General features: G+C 45.9%; 2 protein-coding genes across 2 annotated transcripts in view; both read right to left on the reverse strand.

Annotated features, from left to right (window-relative positions):
- Positions 1 to 4,534, reverse strand: part of Dmc1 (DNA meiotic recombinase 1) — a 44,321-nt gene extending 39,787 nt beyond the window's left edge. The window contains exon 1 of the mRNA XM_035438808.1: positions 4,502 to 4,534. Within this exon, the coding sequence (XP_035294699.1) occupies positions 4,502 to 4,534 (33 nt within the window). The remainder of the gene's footprint in view (positions 1 to 4,501) is intronic.
- An 866-nt stretch (positions 4,535 to 5,400) lies between these two features.
- Fam227a (family with sequence similarity 227 member A) overlaps positions 5,401 to 17,302 on the reverse strand; it is a 53,109-nt gene continuing 41,207 nt past the window's right edge. The window contains exons 15-18 of the mRNA XM_027403770.2: positions 15,570 to 15,722; positions 12,391 to 12,531; positions 9,509 to 9,631; positions 5,401 to 5,971 (exon numbers count right to left, since the gene is read on the reverse strand). Coding sequence (XP_027259571.1) covers positions 5,902 to 5,971; positions 9,509 to 9,631; positions 12,391 to 12,531; positions 15,570 to 15,722 — 487 coding nt within the window. The 3' untranslated portion in view covers positions 5,401 to 5,901. The remainder of the gene's footprint in view (positions 5,972 to 9,508; positions 9,632 to 12,390; positions 12,532 to 15,569; positions 15,723 to 17,302) is intronic.

Here is a 17,302-nt window from a genome sequence, read left to right on the forward strand (position 1 = left end):
AAAGCAAGTCAGTTTGGAGAGCAATTTAGAAACGTGTCTTCTCTGGGGTCATTTACTCACACCCCAAAAGACACCAAAAACTCTTCTCTTACTGTTGTAGGTGAGAAAGCAAAGGCCCTTTCATTCCCTACCTAGGAGAGTCCTTCCTGTCCAGAGGGGAGGAAGGGCAGACATAGCTATCCTATCTGAACTCCAGGGCTCATGGCTTTGAGGTTCTTTCAGTGATGGAAGCCATGCACAGATGGCTGTTGTGGTGGCACTTGAGAGGCAAAGGCAGGTGGATCTCTGTGAGTTCGAGGCCAGCCTGGTCTACAGAGTGAGTTCCACGAGGCTACACAGAGAAAACCTGCCTTGATACACAAACAAAAAGAAGAAAAGAAAAAGAGGAAATCACGAACAGGTGACCAATCATCCCTTATTATCCCCAGTAGTGACTGAGGTATGGTGAGCCAGTGCTGAGATGCAGTAGCTCAGTGTTCTCAACCTCCCTAGACCAGAGACCTTTAATACAGCTCCTCATGTTGTGGGGACACCCACCATAAAATTATTTTCGTCGCTACTTCATAACTAATTTTGTTACTGTTATGAATTGTAATGTAAATATTTTTGGAGATAGAGTTTGCCAAAGGGGTCTCGCCCCAAAGGCTGAGAACCACTGCTTTCTATCACTCTGTTCTTAGATTCAGTCTAGAGGCACACGCATGCACACAGATGCACAAACACAGAGACACACACATGAGTGTGTACAAAGTGCACAATCAACTCATATGCCCCCTTAATGGGTTTGGTTTTTTTTTTTTGTTTTTTTGTTTGTTTGTTTTGGCTTTTCAAGACAGGGTTTCTTTGTGTAGCCCTAACTGTCCTGGAACTTGCTCTGTAGACCAGGCTGACCTTGAACTCAGAGATTGGCTTGCCTCTGTCTCCCAAGTGCTGGGATTAAAGGCAGGCACCACCACCACCCAGCCTCTTTGATTAATAATTTGCTTGTATTATTTTATGTTTTTGTTGGGTTGGCTTTTTGTTTTCATTGTTGTTGTTTTTTAAAGACTCTCACTATGTAGACCTGGCTATCCTGGAACACAGAGAGATCTGCCTGCCTCTACCTCCTGAATGCTGGTATTAAAGGTGTGTGCCACCATGCTCACTGTATTGTATATTCTGGAAAGTGGAAATCGGCATGCTTTCTAAACCATCCTTGGGATTTTGTTAATACTCTCTAATTCCCCCTAGGCCTCTGGGTCTATCTCATTCTCAAGTTATCATTGCTGCACAGTGCATTTCCCTAGACATTGTTGCAGGTTTTGTTCTTTATTCATATTATCCCTCAAGACTGACAGGTGCAACAGACTTTATTGAAACACCAGAGTATAAAATGTACATATGTTAGACTGTCTTTTTTATTTTATTTTATTTGGTTTTTCGAGACAGGGTTTCTCTGTGGCTTTGGAGGCTGTCCTGGAACTAGCTCTTATAGACCAGGCTGATCTCGAACTCACAGAGATCCACCTGCCTCTGCTTCCCGAGTGTTGGGATTAAAGGCATGCGCCACCACTGCCCAGCTAGACTGTCTTTTTTAAATTAATGTTTAGTTGTGAGTGGTGGCCACACCTCCAATGTTAGCAGCACTTGGGAGGAGTAGGTAGGAAGATTAGGAGTTCAAGACCAGCCTCAGCGTCATTGCCTGGGCTACACGAGATCTCCTTTCAATTCCCCTGCCTTCCCCGATTAACATTATCTTATTAAATAACACATTTCACATTTCCTTTAAGCCTCCAATAGCATTTTACTTATAAATGGAATACTTTTTTTTTTTTTTTTTTTTTTAGCTCACACGTGTGTTGCAGGAAGGGGATACAAGCCTTTAATCCCAGCACTCGGGAGGCATAGGCAGGTGCATCTCTGCGAGTTTGAGACCACCCGATCTACAGAGCAAGTTCCAGGACATCCAGGGCTACACCGAGAAACCCTGTCTGGAAAAACCAAACCCCCCCCCAAGAAAAATAGAAAGCAATACAAGATGGTATGGGCACACACATGGGACACCTGATCTTGTCTGGGGGAAGAGGAAACATGGCATTTAGGCTGAGCTCCTGCCTGGTTGGCAGGATGACAGGACAGACAGTGATGTGGGACAGTGTATGAAGCTGGAGTCCAGTAGAAGGGACAGCTGACTGGGAAACCATCTCCTCTGACTGCAAGCTCTGTCTCTAGGCTTGCCTTCTGCTCTTGTTCTAGTTCCCTTCATCTTGTGCCAGTTTCAAATACTGTGCTTATTATTGTGGGGAGACATTCCAACAAATTCTATGATGTGTACACTAACTAAGTTTTAATCTAGTTTTCATGGATGGTGGGAAACAAAGAAAATCATCCAAGTTTTGGAAGCTAAAATCGAAATAAAAACAGTTGGTCCTCACTGAAAACACTAACAGAGCCAAAGCAGGAATACTCGACAGCACTCTGCCCTCGGCCACACGCCTAGTCTTACACTTGTACTTCCCATATTACTTTTAAATGGCTGCACAGAATTCCATAGAATGTCTGTTATTAACAAGCATCCCCTCCTATCATGGATGACAAGGCATTTTCTATATGCCTTCTATCCTGAGACTTTCTCACTGTAGATTTCCAGAAATATAAATGACTTAATGGGGCAGGCATAGTTTTAGGGACCTTGAAAGAAATCTTAGGCTCCTGAAAATGTTTGGTTGTACCCACTCCCATTCCCAGAAGTCTGATCTCAGACTCCGGGAGTCATGGCTCTGGGAAAGCCAGCAGCCCCCAGCAGGGATGACACACTTCAAATAATCCCAAGAAGTAAAGAATTTAAAGGAATGCAAACATCTAGGCACAGACATATTTCTACTCCTTTAGTTTAAACTTTTCATGATCTTGCTTCCCACTGACCCCAAACCACATGGAGGTATCTGGGCCCAGGAGACTCACAAGCTCAAGGGCAGCCCAGGAAACTTAGCAAAAGCCTGAATCATGAAGAAGTGGTTTACTGGTAAAGTCCCTGCCTGGGATAGGTAAGGCCCTAGGTTCCATACCTACTACTGCAAACAAAATAATTTAAACCAAAAATATGTAAATAAACTTCTGATATGTGCTAATAGCTAACTTAATACAGATAATAGAGGAGCAAGCCCCAAATAATTGTGTATGTATCATGATTTTTTTCCCCTTGAAACAGGGTTTCTCTGTGGCTTTGGAGGCTGTCCTAAAACTAGTTCTTGTAGACCAGGTTGGTCTTGAACTCACAGAGATCCACCTGCCTCTGCCTCCTGAGCGCTGGGATCAAAGGCGTTTGCCACCAACGCCCGGCTGTGTATCACGTTTTAACATCCAATGAATGAATTCTGTGGAAATGTTTTACTATATAGACATATATGCATGCAAGTGGCACATGATATGTTTTGGACTTTCTCATTTGTTCACATTTCCCAAGGTGAAAACCTTCTAACCTCAGGTACTGATGTCAGAGGTATACCTGTGACCACGTACTGCATCAGCATTCAGCAGACACGAGACAGGGTTTCTCTGTGGCTTTGGAGGCTGTCCTGGAACTAGCTCTTGTAGACCAGGCTGGTCTGGAACTCATAGAGATCCACCTGCCTCTGCCTCCTGAGTGCTGGGATTAAAGGCGTGCGCCACCAACGCTGGGCTCAGCAGACACTTCTTAATTACAGCGCTCCACTGGACACAGAGATAAAGACAAGATGACTGCCCTAAGAAGCAGAGTCCTGCTGAGAAGCTGGAGACAGAGGGCAGTCTGCACAGAGCCATATGAGGATCAGGCAGGCCACTGGGACCCAAGTACAGCTGTCTCGGTTTTGTCCTTTATGGTGTAATCCTTGTATTGGGCAGGAAGATGGTTGAGAGCTGGCCTGCCTTATAGGGTGGGAGACAGACCCACCGAGGCTTCTTCAGGGAGGGGCAAGTGGTTCCTTTGCAATGTGAGATTCTGGAGAGGAAGCAGGTCTCAGGTGCAAAGCGAAGAGGCCACATGTTTGGAGCATGCAGTGAGCAGGAGCGACAGCATCATGAACAGCCCCTGCTGGAGTTGGGCACTGAGCTTAGTGCTTTTCGTGGAGTAATGAGTTTCAAACACACACAGAGTGGGGCAAGATCTGTCATGACTCCCATTTATACACTGCACCAGACTCACAGCTGGCTCAAGTCTGTGTGCTCTCAGTGTGGGAAACCACTGGATGCCAGCCTGGTGTGTTCATATGAGTCTGTTTAGTGTGAATGCTATCTCAAGCCACAGCCCTGGGCTAGGGGTGGGGATAGCTCAGTGGCAGAACACTTTCCTAGCACTGGGGCAGGGTGTCCTGGGTTGTTATCCGTTTTATTTCTAGGTTATTTCAGTGGACAGAATTAGGAAATATCTGTGTTTATAATTTATGTTTTGTTTTGAGACCAGTCTAGTAGAGCTCAAGATGGCCTTGAACTTGGGATGTGGAGGAAGCTGGTTTTGAACTCCTGATCCTCCCTGTCCCACCTCTTGGGTGTTGGGGTTACAGGTATCTACCATCATGCCCAGCTAACATATGCATTTGTAAACAACAGCCTGAGATATAGTTAACACAAGAATATACATCCCCTTAAGGCAAGTTATGGGAGTATGAACCCGTGGACCTCTCCCACTGTCAAGTCCTTCCCTGGCTCTTTCTAGCCACCTCTCCTGGTCTTCAGCAGGCTGTTTGAAACATAAAACTCACCTTCAGTTCACAGTCACTTTCGTGTCAGAACTGTGGGGGCTGGAAAGGGGGGGAGTGTGTGTGTGTGTGTGTGTGTGTGTGTGTGTGTGTGTGTGTGTGTGTGTGTGTGTGTGTGTGTGTGTGTGTGTTTGGTGAATCAGAATAATCAAATGTATTTATTTCCATAAGTTTGTAATACAGTTCACATCATGGACTTTTAGTATACTCTGAGCTCCCAGGAGAGGCTTTGGTAACTGGAGAGGTTTCAGTACTACTTGGTGTTAGCAAATTAGAAAGCCTATTCTAGATACTTAAAAAGATTCATCCTTATATTTCTGTTGCTCTACAACCACTTCTAGTACCAAATTATGTACTAGTCAGGATTCTCTAGAGTAACAGAACTTATAGAATCAATTTGTCTTTCTTAAGGTAAAGGATTTATTAGAATGACTTACAGGCTATGGACCAACTAATACAACAATGGCTAGCTATGAATGGAAAGTTTAAGAATCCAGAAGATGCTCAGTCCATGTCTCAGGTTTTGGTTGTTCTAGACAGGGCTTCTCTGTGTAGCTCTGACTGTCCTGAAACTTGCTCTGTAGACCAGGCTGGCCTTGAACACAGAGATCTGCCTGCCTCTGCCTCCCAAGTGCTGGGATTAAAGGCATGAGCCATCAATGCCTGGCTTAGCTCCCTTCTAATACTGCTTGCTTGTTTTGTTTTTGGAGACAGGGTTTCCTGAGTGCTGGGGCTAAAGGTGTGCATCACCACTGCCTGTCACTTGCTTGTTCTTTGAGACAAGGTCTTGTTATATTTTATAAGAATGTGTTGAACTGTGTCATTATTGTGGGGCAGAGGCAGGTGAACCTCTGTGATTTCAAAGCCAGCCTGGTCTACAGAGTGAGTTCCAGGACAGCCAAAGCTACACAGAGAAACCCTGTCTCATGTTATTATTATTAAGTGAATGAAAGAACGAATTAGTAAATGTCTGAATGGATGAGGTGAATCATCTTCTCTCAGTCCTAACTTTGGCCTGTGGTAGATGTGAACTTTAATATTCTTTATCCCGTGGACTGTGAAGACTCAGGATCCCCTTGGCTGCAGTAGTGCTCTCACTTGTCATTGCTGGTTCCGTTTTCTACCACATCCGACAACATATGCAGGTACCACCTCTGCAGTCTGAGCCTGTTCTCGGGTGAGTTCATTCTATGGACGGTGAGAGTCTAAAGAGCATATCCTGTGTCACTTTGGTCATACTGGCGATGGCCTCGCTGTGGAGGAATGAAAAGACAGACAGAAATGGTGGGAACCTCATATGACCAAGATGTCAGCAGTTGGGGGCTGGAGGGATGGCTCAGAGGTTAAGAGTACTGGCTGCTCTTCCAGAGGTTCTGAGTTCAATTCCCAGCAACCACATGGTGGCTCACAACTATCTACAATGAGATCTGGTGCCCTCTTCTGGCCTGCAGGCAGAACACTGTATACACAATAAATAAATCTTTAAAAAAGGAAGAAAAAAAAAAAAAAGATGTCAGCAGGCTAGAATCAAACACCAAAAGGCCAGCAAATGACAGGTGACGTGGAGGGACATGTTAGGGGTGGGAAGTGGGGGATGGGGGCAGGAAGGTGGGGGGTGTATAGAACCAAGGAAGACTCTGAGTGGACTGAGTGGACTGTGGTAAATACACAAGAGGGGAAAAGAATCAAGAAGGCAAGCAAATTAAAATAGACAGCTGGACTTAGCTCTCAGGCCTAACAAAATCATTCTAGGGGACAAGTGAACAGAGTCCTGGCTCACTGATAATAGAGCTAAATGAATCACAACCTATTAGTGACCAATGAAAGTGACAGGATCAGCCCTGAAAGTGGCAGGCTTTGGAACAATGTGGAAGTAGCTACAGCAGCCTGATAATAGCTGTGCCAGGGAGGAAGAAGTACAAAGAGCTGCTGAAGAATGGAAAGGGGCACAGGGGCAGCCATGTCATACAATGAGCTGTGCAGAACATTCACTGCTTAATTTAAGGCACACTCCTAGGGCAGGGCACCATGGCACACACCTGTAATCAAGCACTCAGGTGGCTGAGGCAGGAGGCTCTTAAGTTTGAGACTACACTGGGATACACAGTGAGACACCTGTCTCAAACAGTAACATTAATGATGATGATGTTATAACTTCAGTTATGTCTACTTTGCTTGTATCAGGCACTGTGTTCTGGGCTTTACAAAGAGCTGACCAATTCATTCTGCACATCGACCCTAAGCCATAAATACTGTTATCATTCCCATTTTACAGAGAAAGAGCCTGAGACTCGGGATAAGAACCACAGAGGGCCATGGAACCAGGAGGTCCTGTGGGAGCTGACATTAAAAGCTCAGTGATCTGAGACCACTGCTGCCTCTCTATTCAGCCCTTAAAGGATGACTATGTTGCCAGGCAGTGATGGAGCACACCTTTAATCCCAGCACTCAGGAGGCAGAGGCAGGTGGATCTCTGAACTCAAGGCCAGCCTGGTCTACAGAGTGAGTTTCAGGACAGTCAGGGCGACACAGAGAAACTCTGTCTCAAAAAAACAAAGAGACAGATGATTCTGCCTTACTTCGTCTTACTTCAATTAAAATAACAAACTTTCCTTTTCTTAGGATTTATTTTTTTATTTTATGTGTATGAGTGTTTTGCTGGCATGTACATATGTGCACCATGTGCATGCCTGGTGCCCTTGGAGGCCAGAAAAAGGCATTAGATACCCTGGAACTAGAATTACAGATTGTTTCGAGCTGTCCTTTGGGTTCTGAGGGTTTACCCATGTACAGGGCCCAGCAAAAAGGAGTCCTTTTGAGTAGAGCCTGGCCAGGACACCTAGCCAGGCATGCTCCAAGACTTCCCAACTCAAGAGGCATGGTAAGGACCACAGAAGTGACAGCAATGAACTGACAATTACCTACACTTTCTCTGACACTTTCTCTAATTCCCACACCTTGACCTTTTCTGTGGAGTAAACCAAAAGGGAACCTGTTGGCCTGGTTGATGCTTACCTGGGGTCTCCCAGGAGTAGTCAGCTGACACTGGTGTTTATACCATCCCTTTGTATGTGTGCACGTGTGTATGGTATGTATGATATTTTGGGGGGCACATGTGTACCATGGCACACATGTGTCTGTCAGAGGACAATCTTGTCTTCTACCTTATTTGAGATAGGGTCTTTTTGTTGTTGCTTACAAGGTTAGCTAGCCCACAAGCTTCTGTGGGGTTTCCTGCCTCCACTTCTGCTTCCTTCTCACTTCGGGAATACTGGGATTACAGGTGCAGGCTGGGCTCGTGTGTGTGTGTGTGTGTGTGTGTGTGTGTGTGTGTGTGTGTGTGTGTGTGTGTGTGTGTTGTGATCCTTTTAAAATTCTGGTTTCTTTTTTGTGTATTTCACAGCACACATAGTATACTCACACACAATTCTTTTTTTTTTTTTTTTTTTTTTTTTGGTTTTTCGAGACAGGGTTTCTCTGGAGCCTGTCCTGCCACTCGCTCTGGCAACCAGGCTGGCCTCGCACTCACAGAGATCTGCCTGCCTCTGCCTCCTGAGTGTTGGGAATAAAGCCGTGTGCCACCAACACCCGGTCACACACAATTCTTTTGAAAACTCCAGAACTGTAAGCTAAATAAATCTCTTTTTGTCATGAATACTCAGCCTTGGGTGTTTCATTATGGCAACAAAAAGAACTAATTCACCAGTTAGATACCAAGGTACTTGTTCTTTTAAAATCCTTTTGCCTCAGTCTCCCAAGTGCTACAATTACAGCCCCCATGCCACCACTTTCTGCTTGTAAATGGTTTCTTAATTAGTAATATGTTATTAAGGGCTAGTTTCTGAAACATTTTTCTGAGCCAAGATTGGGAAAATCTGAGGATCCCTGATTGAGAGGTACAGACAGGCCCCAAGTACAGACAAGGATTTGTGGGAGCCTTTACAAGCCCCCCAGACGTGATCACAGAAACCTGCTATTGTGTTTCTGGAAAGTCAAATATAATCAGTGATGCCCTTGCTGATTATCTTCCAGTAGTTCCCATGACAGAAAACAAGGGGCTTCATAAAAATCTCCTTGTTTGTCCAGAGACAGTTTACAGTTTACAAGTCCCTGTGTCCCACCATACCCGGCCCCTACCTCCTCCCATGTGGCGGCCCCGACCTCTTGAGCCTTTCCCCACCCTTGCTCTGCCTTCCTCCCATGTAGTGTCACCTCTCCCTGGCTCTGCTTTCCTTAGCTGCTCCCTCTTTCATATGCCCCCCCTTCTGCCAGGAAACTCTGTCATCTGTGCCAGACTCAATGACATTACTCCTGCATGGCTCCTGGACCCCTGCTTCATTTTCCCAGGGACCCCAGTACTGTGGGCATCTAGTTTGCTGATGTATTTGCTGTCTGGCACCAGTTGCTTGTCATCTGGGGCTGTGGGTACCTACTGCTGCATCCCCACAGGTGCCTGCAGCAGTAGGCTGAACCTGTGTCTGTGCTTGAGATACTGAGACTAGTCCCTACCCTCAGGAAAGTTTAACTTTCATATGAGGTCATGTCTGTGCTGGGTTTATTTTCTTAGTGTTCAGCACAGAGTAAACCACTGGCAAATAGAGCTTTCGTTGTCACCTGACAGTGTAGTACTATTATGGCAATACCTCCAATAGCAAGGGGAAGTAAAATGTCTGAAAGACGTGGTAGCTCTGCACAAAGCTCCCGACCAGGTCTCTCTGGCAAACACTGAGGGAGCTATCTAGGCAAGAGGACTTCCTAACTCCTTGTCTTCCCACTCTGGCCCACCTCACCTGGAAATAGACCCGATTCTGTAGGGGCTTTTTAGGCCCAGGGAATAGTTATCCACTGGCCTTTGGAATGAGGAAGAGGACGAGAGAATCTTCTGTCTCTCTTCTACATCTTTGATTTTCTTCCTGTGGGGAAGCAAAATGGATGTCAATAAAACCAGTTCAGAAATTCAGTGTGGTTTCTCCAGAAGCAGTTTCACTGGCACCTTGATACGCACTGGGAGAAAAACACGAGTTGGCAAGGCTGGCGAAGGGAATGGAAGTGAGGGTCAATGCAAAGCCACACCCTCTCACTAATCTTCTAATAGCAGCCTGAGGGCCAAGACTGAACATGACTCTGGGGAAATAGGATCCTGACCTTGAGGACAAGTACACAATACAGGGAGGTAGACACACAAGTCTGCACCTCCAGGGATTCACTTGTACCACTGTGATTTTTCTGTGAGGTTCATCTAGATATAATCCTAATTTATATAATGACTCAAACTGTCACGATAATTAAAGGCTTTTGTTTCCTAGAGAAACTAAAGAGGCCAGTGTTATAAGACCAAAAGAAAATGAAGGGAATTGAGTGGTTATTTAAATGTAGGGTACCTGCTCCATTGCTTTCTTCCATTTCCAGAACACAGACAGGTTTTTCCCTCCCCAGGAACAGAATGGTCCTGAGAAAAATGGCTGCTGATGCTCAGGACCTCCCTGTGCAGATGGCTTGCTTCCCTTCCAGAAGAAGGGAGCCCCAGCCACCAGTGCTGGCTCCTGTGGGCTTCTTGGAGCTTCCCCCTGAACTATGAGACAGCTCAAGTCATGGGAAATATAACAACAAACAGCAAATGGTAAAAGCCAGCAAACAAACAAGCAGAGAAGACACCTCGGGGAGGTGGAAGCAGTATGAGGTCAGAAGAACACTAGTAGGATGTGCGTAGGGTTATGAATAACCTCAGCAAGGGGTGGAAATACTGCAGCCATAGGAGGATGCAGATGCTGTCTCATGCTACCTTCTTTTTAATCGCTTCCACCAATGGATTCTGCCTTAAAATTATTATTTTGTATTTTATCACAGTCTCAATATGGATCCATCAGTATGTGGTTTTGTTTGTTTGTTTCCAAGACAGGGTCTCACTGTAGCTCTGGTTGTCCTGGAACTCACTCTGTAGACCAGGCTGCCCTCAAACTCTCAGAGATCCACTTGCCTCTGTCTCCTGAGTTCTGGGATAAAAGGTGTGCACATTTATTTATTTATTTATTTATTTATTTATTTATTTATTAGCAGTGCAAGGGGTCACATTGCAGGGAACAACTTCTACAAGGATGGCTCTCCAGGGATGAGCATGGCCATAGCTTTCCTGGCTCTTGCCCTTTCTGGGGCTATGGGTGAGTGTGATCATTGCTACTATTATTTAGATGTAATTTTAGTTTTGTAAAGTTTATGTCTTTCAGGATATATTCAAACAAAACTTTTTATGATGAAGGGATTGCAGCCACCTCCTACTGTAGAGCATCCAAAGGTTCATCTCCAACCAACATGGAAGCTGTAAATGAGTGATCACTGGGGCTGGAGAGATTGGTCATCAATTAAGAGCACCCAGTGCTGATAGCTGGGAAACCAGCATAGGACAGTTCCAGACCCCCTGAACAAGGAGGTCAGTTTGGAGGTCTGGACAATTATGGGGCCACTGATAGTGGATCAGTATTTACCCTTAGTACAAGAATGGACTTTGGGAGCCCTCTCCACATAGAGGGATACTCTCTCTGCCTAGACACACTGGGGAGGGTCTAGGCCCTGCTCCAAATGATATGACAGACTTTAAAGATCCCCATGGAAGGCCTCAATCTCCCTGGGGAGCAGAAAGGGGGTGGGATGGGGGTCCGTGGGGGCAGGGGAGGAGGGGAGAGAGAGGGAACTGAGATTGACATGTAAAAGAAGCTTGTTTCTGGGCTGGAGAGATGGCTCAGAGGTTAAGAGCACTGACTGCTCTTCCAGAGGTCCTGAGTTCAATTCCCAGCAACCACATGGTGGCTCACAACCATCTGTTATGAGATCTGGTACCCTCCTCTGGTGTGCAGATATATATGGAAGCAGAATGTTGTATACATAATAAATAAATAAAATCTTTAAAAAAGAAGCTTGTTTCTAATTTAAATAAAAATAAATAAAAATAAAAAGAGCACCCAGTGCTCTTAAAGAAGATCTGGGTCCAGTTCCCAGCATCCACATGACAGCTCACAACTGTCTATAACTCTAGTTCCAGGGTTTCTGACACCCTTTTCTGTCATTCTTGGGCTCCTGCATGAATGGAGTACACATATCTGCATGCAGTCACATACACATAGATTTTTTTTTTTTAAATCCCTCAACCTCCCCATACAATTTCTGGGACCACAGGTCTCAGGAAAAAGTTGTGGCAAGAGTGTGGGGATGGAGAGAGGCATTGAGATGAAGGGCTGGAGAGAGGGTGAGCAGGTAGAACAGACGAAAGAAGCCAACTGGAGAAAGACTGGAAACCTTCCTGACTATGGCTATGGGTGACAAAGCAGCACGTGGGAGAAGAGCCGGGACCTTGAGTTGAAGAAGGCGGTGCTTTGTGAGTGACTCCAAGTGGCATCTGAGGCTCCTGGCTCTCGGCCCTGACCTAGCTCTATAGCCTACCTCAACCTTCAGAATCAGCTGTTTGTTTGTTTGTTTGTTTGTTTGTTTTTTAAATAAACTGTCTCTATCACAATCTATGTATAATCCCTGGTCCAATTCTTTGTTCTGAGACACAGGACTGGGAAAGCTCAGCAGGTGTCCTTTGGACCCAGACATGCAACGGTTCACCTCCCCCATGTGGTGAGAAATCTCCCATAGTTCACACTGGACTTTTTCTAAGGCTTCTGTTTGAACAAACCTTGAGAGGAACGCCATTTCATTGTGGGGATTTCCTCTGGATTTCTTGTCAAACAAATCATCAAACAGTATCGAGGGTGAGAGGAAGACATTGTTGGCCTTTCTTTTTTCTGCCACTTTTTTATTGATAATTTTCACCTCCCTGGGGGATAAAATGGCAAAAGACATATAATGAAAAAGGATGAAATGCCAGGTAGTGGTGGTGCTCGCCTTTAATCCCAGTACTCGGGAGGCAGAGGCAGGTGGATCTCTGTGAGTTCGAAGCCAGCCTGGTCTCCAGAGAGAGTTCCAGGACAGGTAGGGATACACAGAGAAACCCTGTCTTGAAAAACAAATAAAAGAAGAGGATGAAAGAGTCAATGTGATTTTCTTCCTTCCTTTCTTTCTTTCTTTCCTCCTCCTCCTTCTTCTTTTTTAAAGACAGGGTTTCTCTGTGTAACAGCTCTGGCTGTCCTGGAACTCACTCTGTAGACCAGTCTGGCCTTTAACTCACAGAGATCCACCTGCCTCTGCTTCCTGAGTACTGGGAATAGAGGTGTGCACCACCACCACCTGGCTGCAATGTGATCTTTTCTGCTGGCCTGCCAAAAAACAGCTGACCGCACAGGAGTCACCACATATAACAGACCACTGGGATTTTAGAGTGGACATACAATGAAACTACAGAGGAGATGAGGGCTCTACCATCTTGAAAGAAGGCTGGCATATGTATAGTCTCAGAAGATGAATCTACTGGGCCTCTGCTGCTTGCTGTGTGACCTTGGGGAAATTACTTCGCTTCTTCATGCTAGTGTGTTCACATGGTTCACTAGGTTTGTGGTGAGGTGTGAGTTAGTGTAGGCCAAATGGTTTTTTGTTTTTGTTTTTGTTTTTAGGCCAAATGTTTAACAGTGCCAGGTACACAAGAAATGCTCAGTGTTGGCAGCTGCTGCTGCTATTGGAAGCTTTGGGTAGAGTGTGTTCACAGGGTACATAATGGCTTTGCTAAACTGGATAACCCTCAGCTGGCTTTTGAAATGCAAGTAGACAATTAATTGATGAAGAATCAAGTTATGAGTAGTCATGGTCAACAAAACAGCCATTAATATATATTAGTGTGAGGTAAGATGTTGTCATAAGGGGCTGGATTGATGGCTCAGCAGTTAAGAGCACTGACATCTCTTGGAGAGGACCCATGCCCAGTACTCAGCACCCACAGGGCAGGCAGCTCACATCCATCTGTAATTCTAATTCCAGGACATTCAACAACCTCTTTTGACTTCTACCAGGTACCAGGCATTAAGGCATTAAGGTGGTACACATACATACAGGAAGGCAAGACACTCACACACATAAAACAATTTTTTAAAAGATGATGTCATAAGCTAGGTTGGCAGTACATACTCAACTATTCAGAAGTTCAAGGCCAATCACGGACAACACACACACACACACACACACACACACACACACACACACACACACACGTAAAAAGAAAAGCAGGGAGATGGCTGTATACACTTCTCTGTTTCCTTTAGGACAGACATCACAAGGACAGAATCAAATGTAGGTACATTTCCTGGAGCTCTTCCAATAGTATATTGAATCTTGGGTACTCTGCTTCAGATATGCTGGAGGCCTTGTGCTCTAGATTCACAGGAAACTTAATTCTCCAGCAATGGCCCTGTGCCTGCTCAGTGTAACCCTCAGAAGGGCAGACAGCTACAAACTTCCTGGCTAAAATGCCTTGTGTTGCTGGGGACCTGTAGTGCCCTGACGTAGGGTCCCCTATCTCCCCTTCACCAGCCAACACCTCTGAGCAAGGCTAGATGTACACTGTGAGACAGGAACCAGTACTTGGTCACGTTCATGGAAGAGGCATCCACATCCTTCACAGCTGGACTGGGGAGCCTCATTGACATGGATAATAAGACAAAGAGAGCTTTAGTCTGCCCAACATCAGAGCCAATGCTCCTGACCTGGGCTCTATTAGGGAAACAAATAGTAATGTCCCTACCTTTGAGTCGTCTTCCACATGGCCACTTTCAACCCAGAGCTGGCCATCATTTAAAAAACAAAGCAGAATACCATTTTGCTATTTAGATAATCAGGGGACTGGGAACATGTCTCATTTGGTAAAGTGCCAGCCATGAAAGTATTAAGATGAGCATATCCCCAGTACACATGTAAAGGCCAAACATGGTGGGTGTGTCTCAATCCCAGTGCTGGAGAGACAGGGACAGGAGGGTCCCTGGAGCTCACTCCACATTTAGAAGGAGACCCTGTACCAGAAGCTAGGTAGGAAGAGGGCTGGAGAGGAGTCTCAGTGGTTAAAAGCACTTGCTGGACACTCAATGAGGGCTAGAGATTGGCTCTCAGCTCCCACATAAGCTGGGCACCAAAGACAGGTGGATTTCCGGGGCTTGCTGGCATAAGGTTAGCAGAGGAAACACAGCATGAATGATGTCCTCTCCTAACTCTATGAACATTCACAGAGGCCAGATCTATTTCTGGAGCCCAGTTAGACTCCAAGTTGGGATGCTTCTGCCTCAGTTTTCCTTTCTTTCTTTCTTTCTTTCTATCTATATTTTCTTCCTTTCTTTCCTTCCTCCCCCTTCTCTTTCTTTTTTAAAGATTTATTTATTTATTGTGATACAGTATTCTGTCTGCACATATGCCAGCATACCAGTAGAGGACACCAGATCCTGACAGATGGTTGTGAGCCACCATGTGGTTGCTGGGAATTGAACTCAGGAAGAGCAGCCGGCACTCTTAACCACTGAGCCATCTCTCCAGCCCCTGCCTCAGTTTTCTAGGTGCTGGGATTACAGGCATACACCATGATGTAAGCCTTTAAAAAAGATCTTTTTTTTTTTTTTTTTTGGCATGGGAAGGGTGTACAAGAGCTCCTACTCTGTAGTCTACTCTGGCCTAGAATTTGAGGTAATTCTGCCGCAACCTTCCTGAGTGCTAGAATTACAACTGTCAGTTACCACACAGTGGGGAACACACACACACACACACACACACACACACACACACACACACACACACCACAGGGCTAGGCTCTGTGAATGAGCCACAGGAAAGCTGACTGCGCTCAGTGAAGGTAGTGAGCAGTCCGCCCCACTCCAGCCGAACCCTGCTGGCTGCTGCCATGGACAGGTGTCCACTCGTGGCTCTGTGTCCACATTCTCCTACCTCATGTAGTTCTCTTGCAGCTCTGTTAGGTAGCTGTTGAAGTAGGTCCACTCGCTCTCATGCAGCTGGGAAAGCTGCCTGAGCTTCTTCCTTCGGGTGTCCATGTTCTTCTTGACCTGGCAGATGATGTCAGCATAGGTCATGACAGAGTCAGTGAATTCTGCTGTCAAGGAACGGCCCACTGTGTTGCCCCTAAGTCCTGCTGGTGGCTGAGACTTGTGTACGGGAAGGGAAGCACGGACTACACAAAGGACAATGTTTGGTGCTTTGGGGTTCTGGAGGAGGTACCCAAAACCCACACAGGAGTGACCTGAGGCCGTCTAGGGCTAGCCTGGGAATTAAGAAAGCTGTCTTCTCTGTGGCCAGGCATGAGAGTCCCATTTGACCCTGTCCATGGTATGGAGGCAGAAAATACTTCCTTCGATTGTCTGAAGGGAAAGGACAGCGGCATCCACTGCTGGGCAGTGTGGTGCTGTTTCCAGGGGGTTCCCTAGTATCCCCAGTTATTTCTACAGATCACTGTGGACACAGTCCACCAGCTGAACAGACTGGGCTTGGAGTCTGTCGTCACATTGGCCAAGGGGAAGGGACTCCAACATCCTTCTCCTTGGAGGTCTGATGGCTCATCTGTTTTCTGGTTTGATGTTTGGGTTTTGTTTGGTTTGGTTTTTAAAGACAGTATACTATGTAGACCAGGCTGGCCTTGAGCTCACAGAGGTTCACCTGCCTCTGCCTCCTGAGTACTGGGACTAAAGGTGTGCACATCAAGTCCAGCTGGATTTGCTTTTTTAAAACAGGATCCAGCTATGTAGTCTTAAGTTAATAGTTAGCCTACTGCGCCAACCTGCTGAGTGCCAGCATTATGGGTACATACCGCCACACTCAGCTTCACTGTCCATTTCAAGTTTAATACTGAAAGAGCCCCTCTTTCAGCCAGGTGTGGTGATGCACACCGGTCGGTAATCCTAGCACTTGGGAAATGGAATTAGGAGGATCAAGTTCAAGGACACAGGGAGTTCCAGACAAGCCAGGGCTACATGAGATACTGTCTCAAACACCAAAACAAACAAGACCTTTCTCTTCTGCTACACTCCCACCCTCCATTAGAATCTTGGCTGCATTTATGACAAGCTGTGGGACCTCCCTATCAATCACCCTCTATGTCTCCATTTATCTATCTGTGAAAGGGGATAAGAGCCAGGTCTGGTGATTTACACTTGTAATCCTAGAACTCATGAGGCTGAAGCAGGAAAATTGCCCTGAATTTGAGGCCAGACTCAGCTATATTGTGAGACCCTAACTCAAGAACCTCTCCAAAAGAAGAGATAGCCCTTCCTTTAGAGAATGGTGACAACAGTGATGACAGCTCTTCATAAAGTGCCTGCTATACACCATCCAGGCACAACTTTACTAGCTTGGCAGGGTATCTTCACTTTGGGAGCTTGGAGGGTAAGGCTGCTAAGGTTGGTACATCCCAGTCAGGTGCTATCTCTGGAGCCACAGTGACCTAAAGAATGGGGTGATGCCAGGACAATTTGGACCATGCTGCCTAGTGGCAGCTGTCACTATCCTTCAGAAATCTGTGACATGAAGCTCTAAGGGCAGGAGAGGAAAAGCACTCCTAGTGCCCTCCAGCCCATGAACCAGCAAGGGCAACAGAGTACCAGGCATTCACTAAGCACCCTCTGTGGCTCTGGGAATCAATCTGCAAAAGTGCCCCTGAAGCTGGGTGT

This window comes from Cricetulus griseus, chromosome 2 (genome assembly GCF_003668045.3).
Source record: "Cricetulus griseus strain 17A/GY chromosome 2, alternate assembly CriGri-PICRH-1.0, whole genome shotgun sequence".
NCBI classification, from domain to species: domain Eukaryota; kingdom Metazoa; phylum Chordata; class Mammalia; order Rodentia; family Cricetidae; genus Cricetulus; species Cricetulus griseus.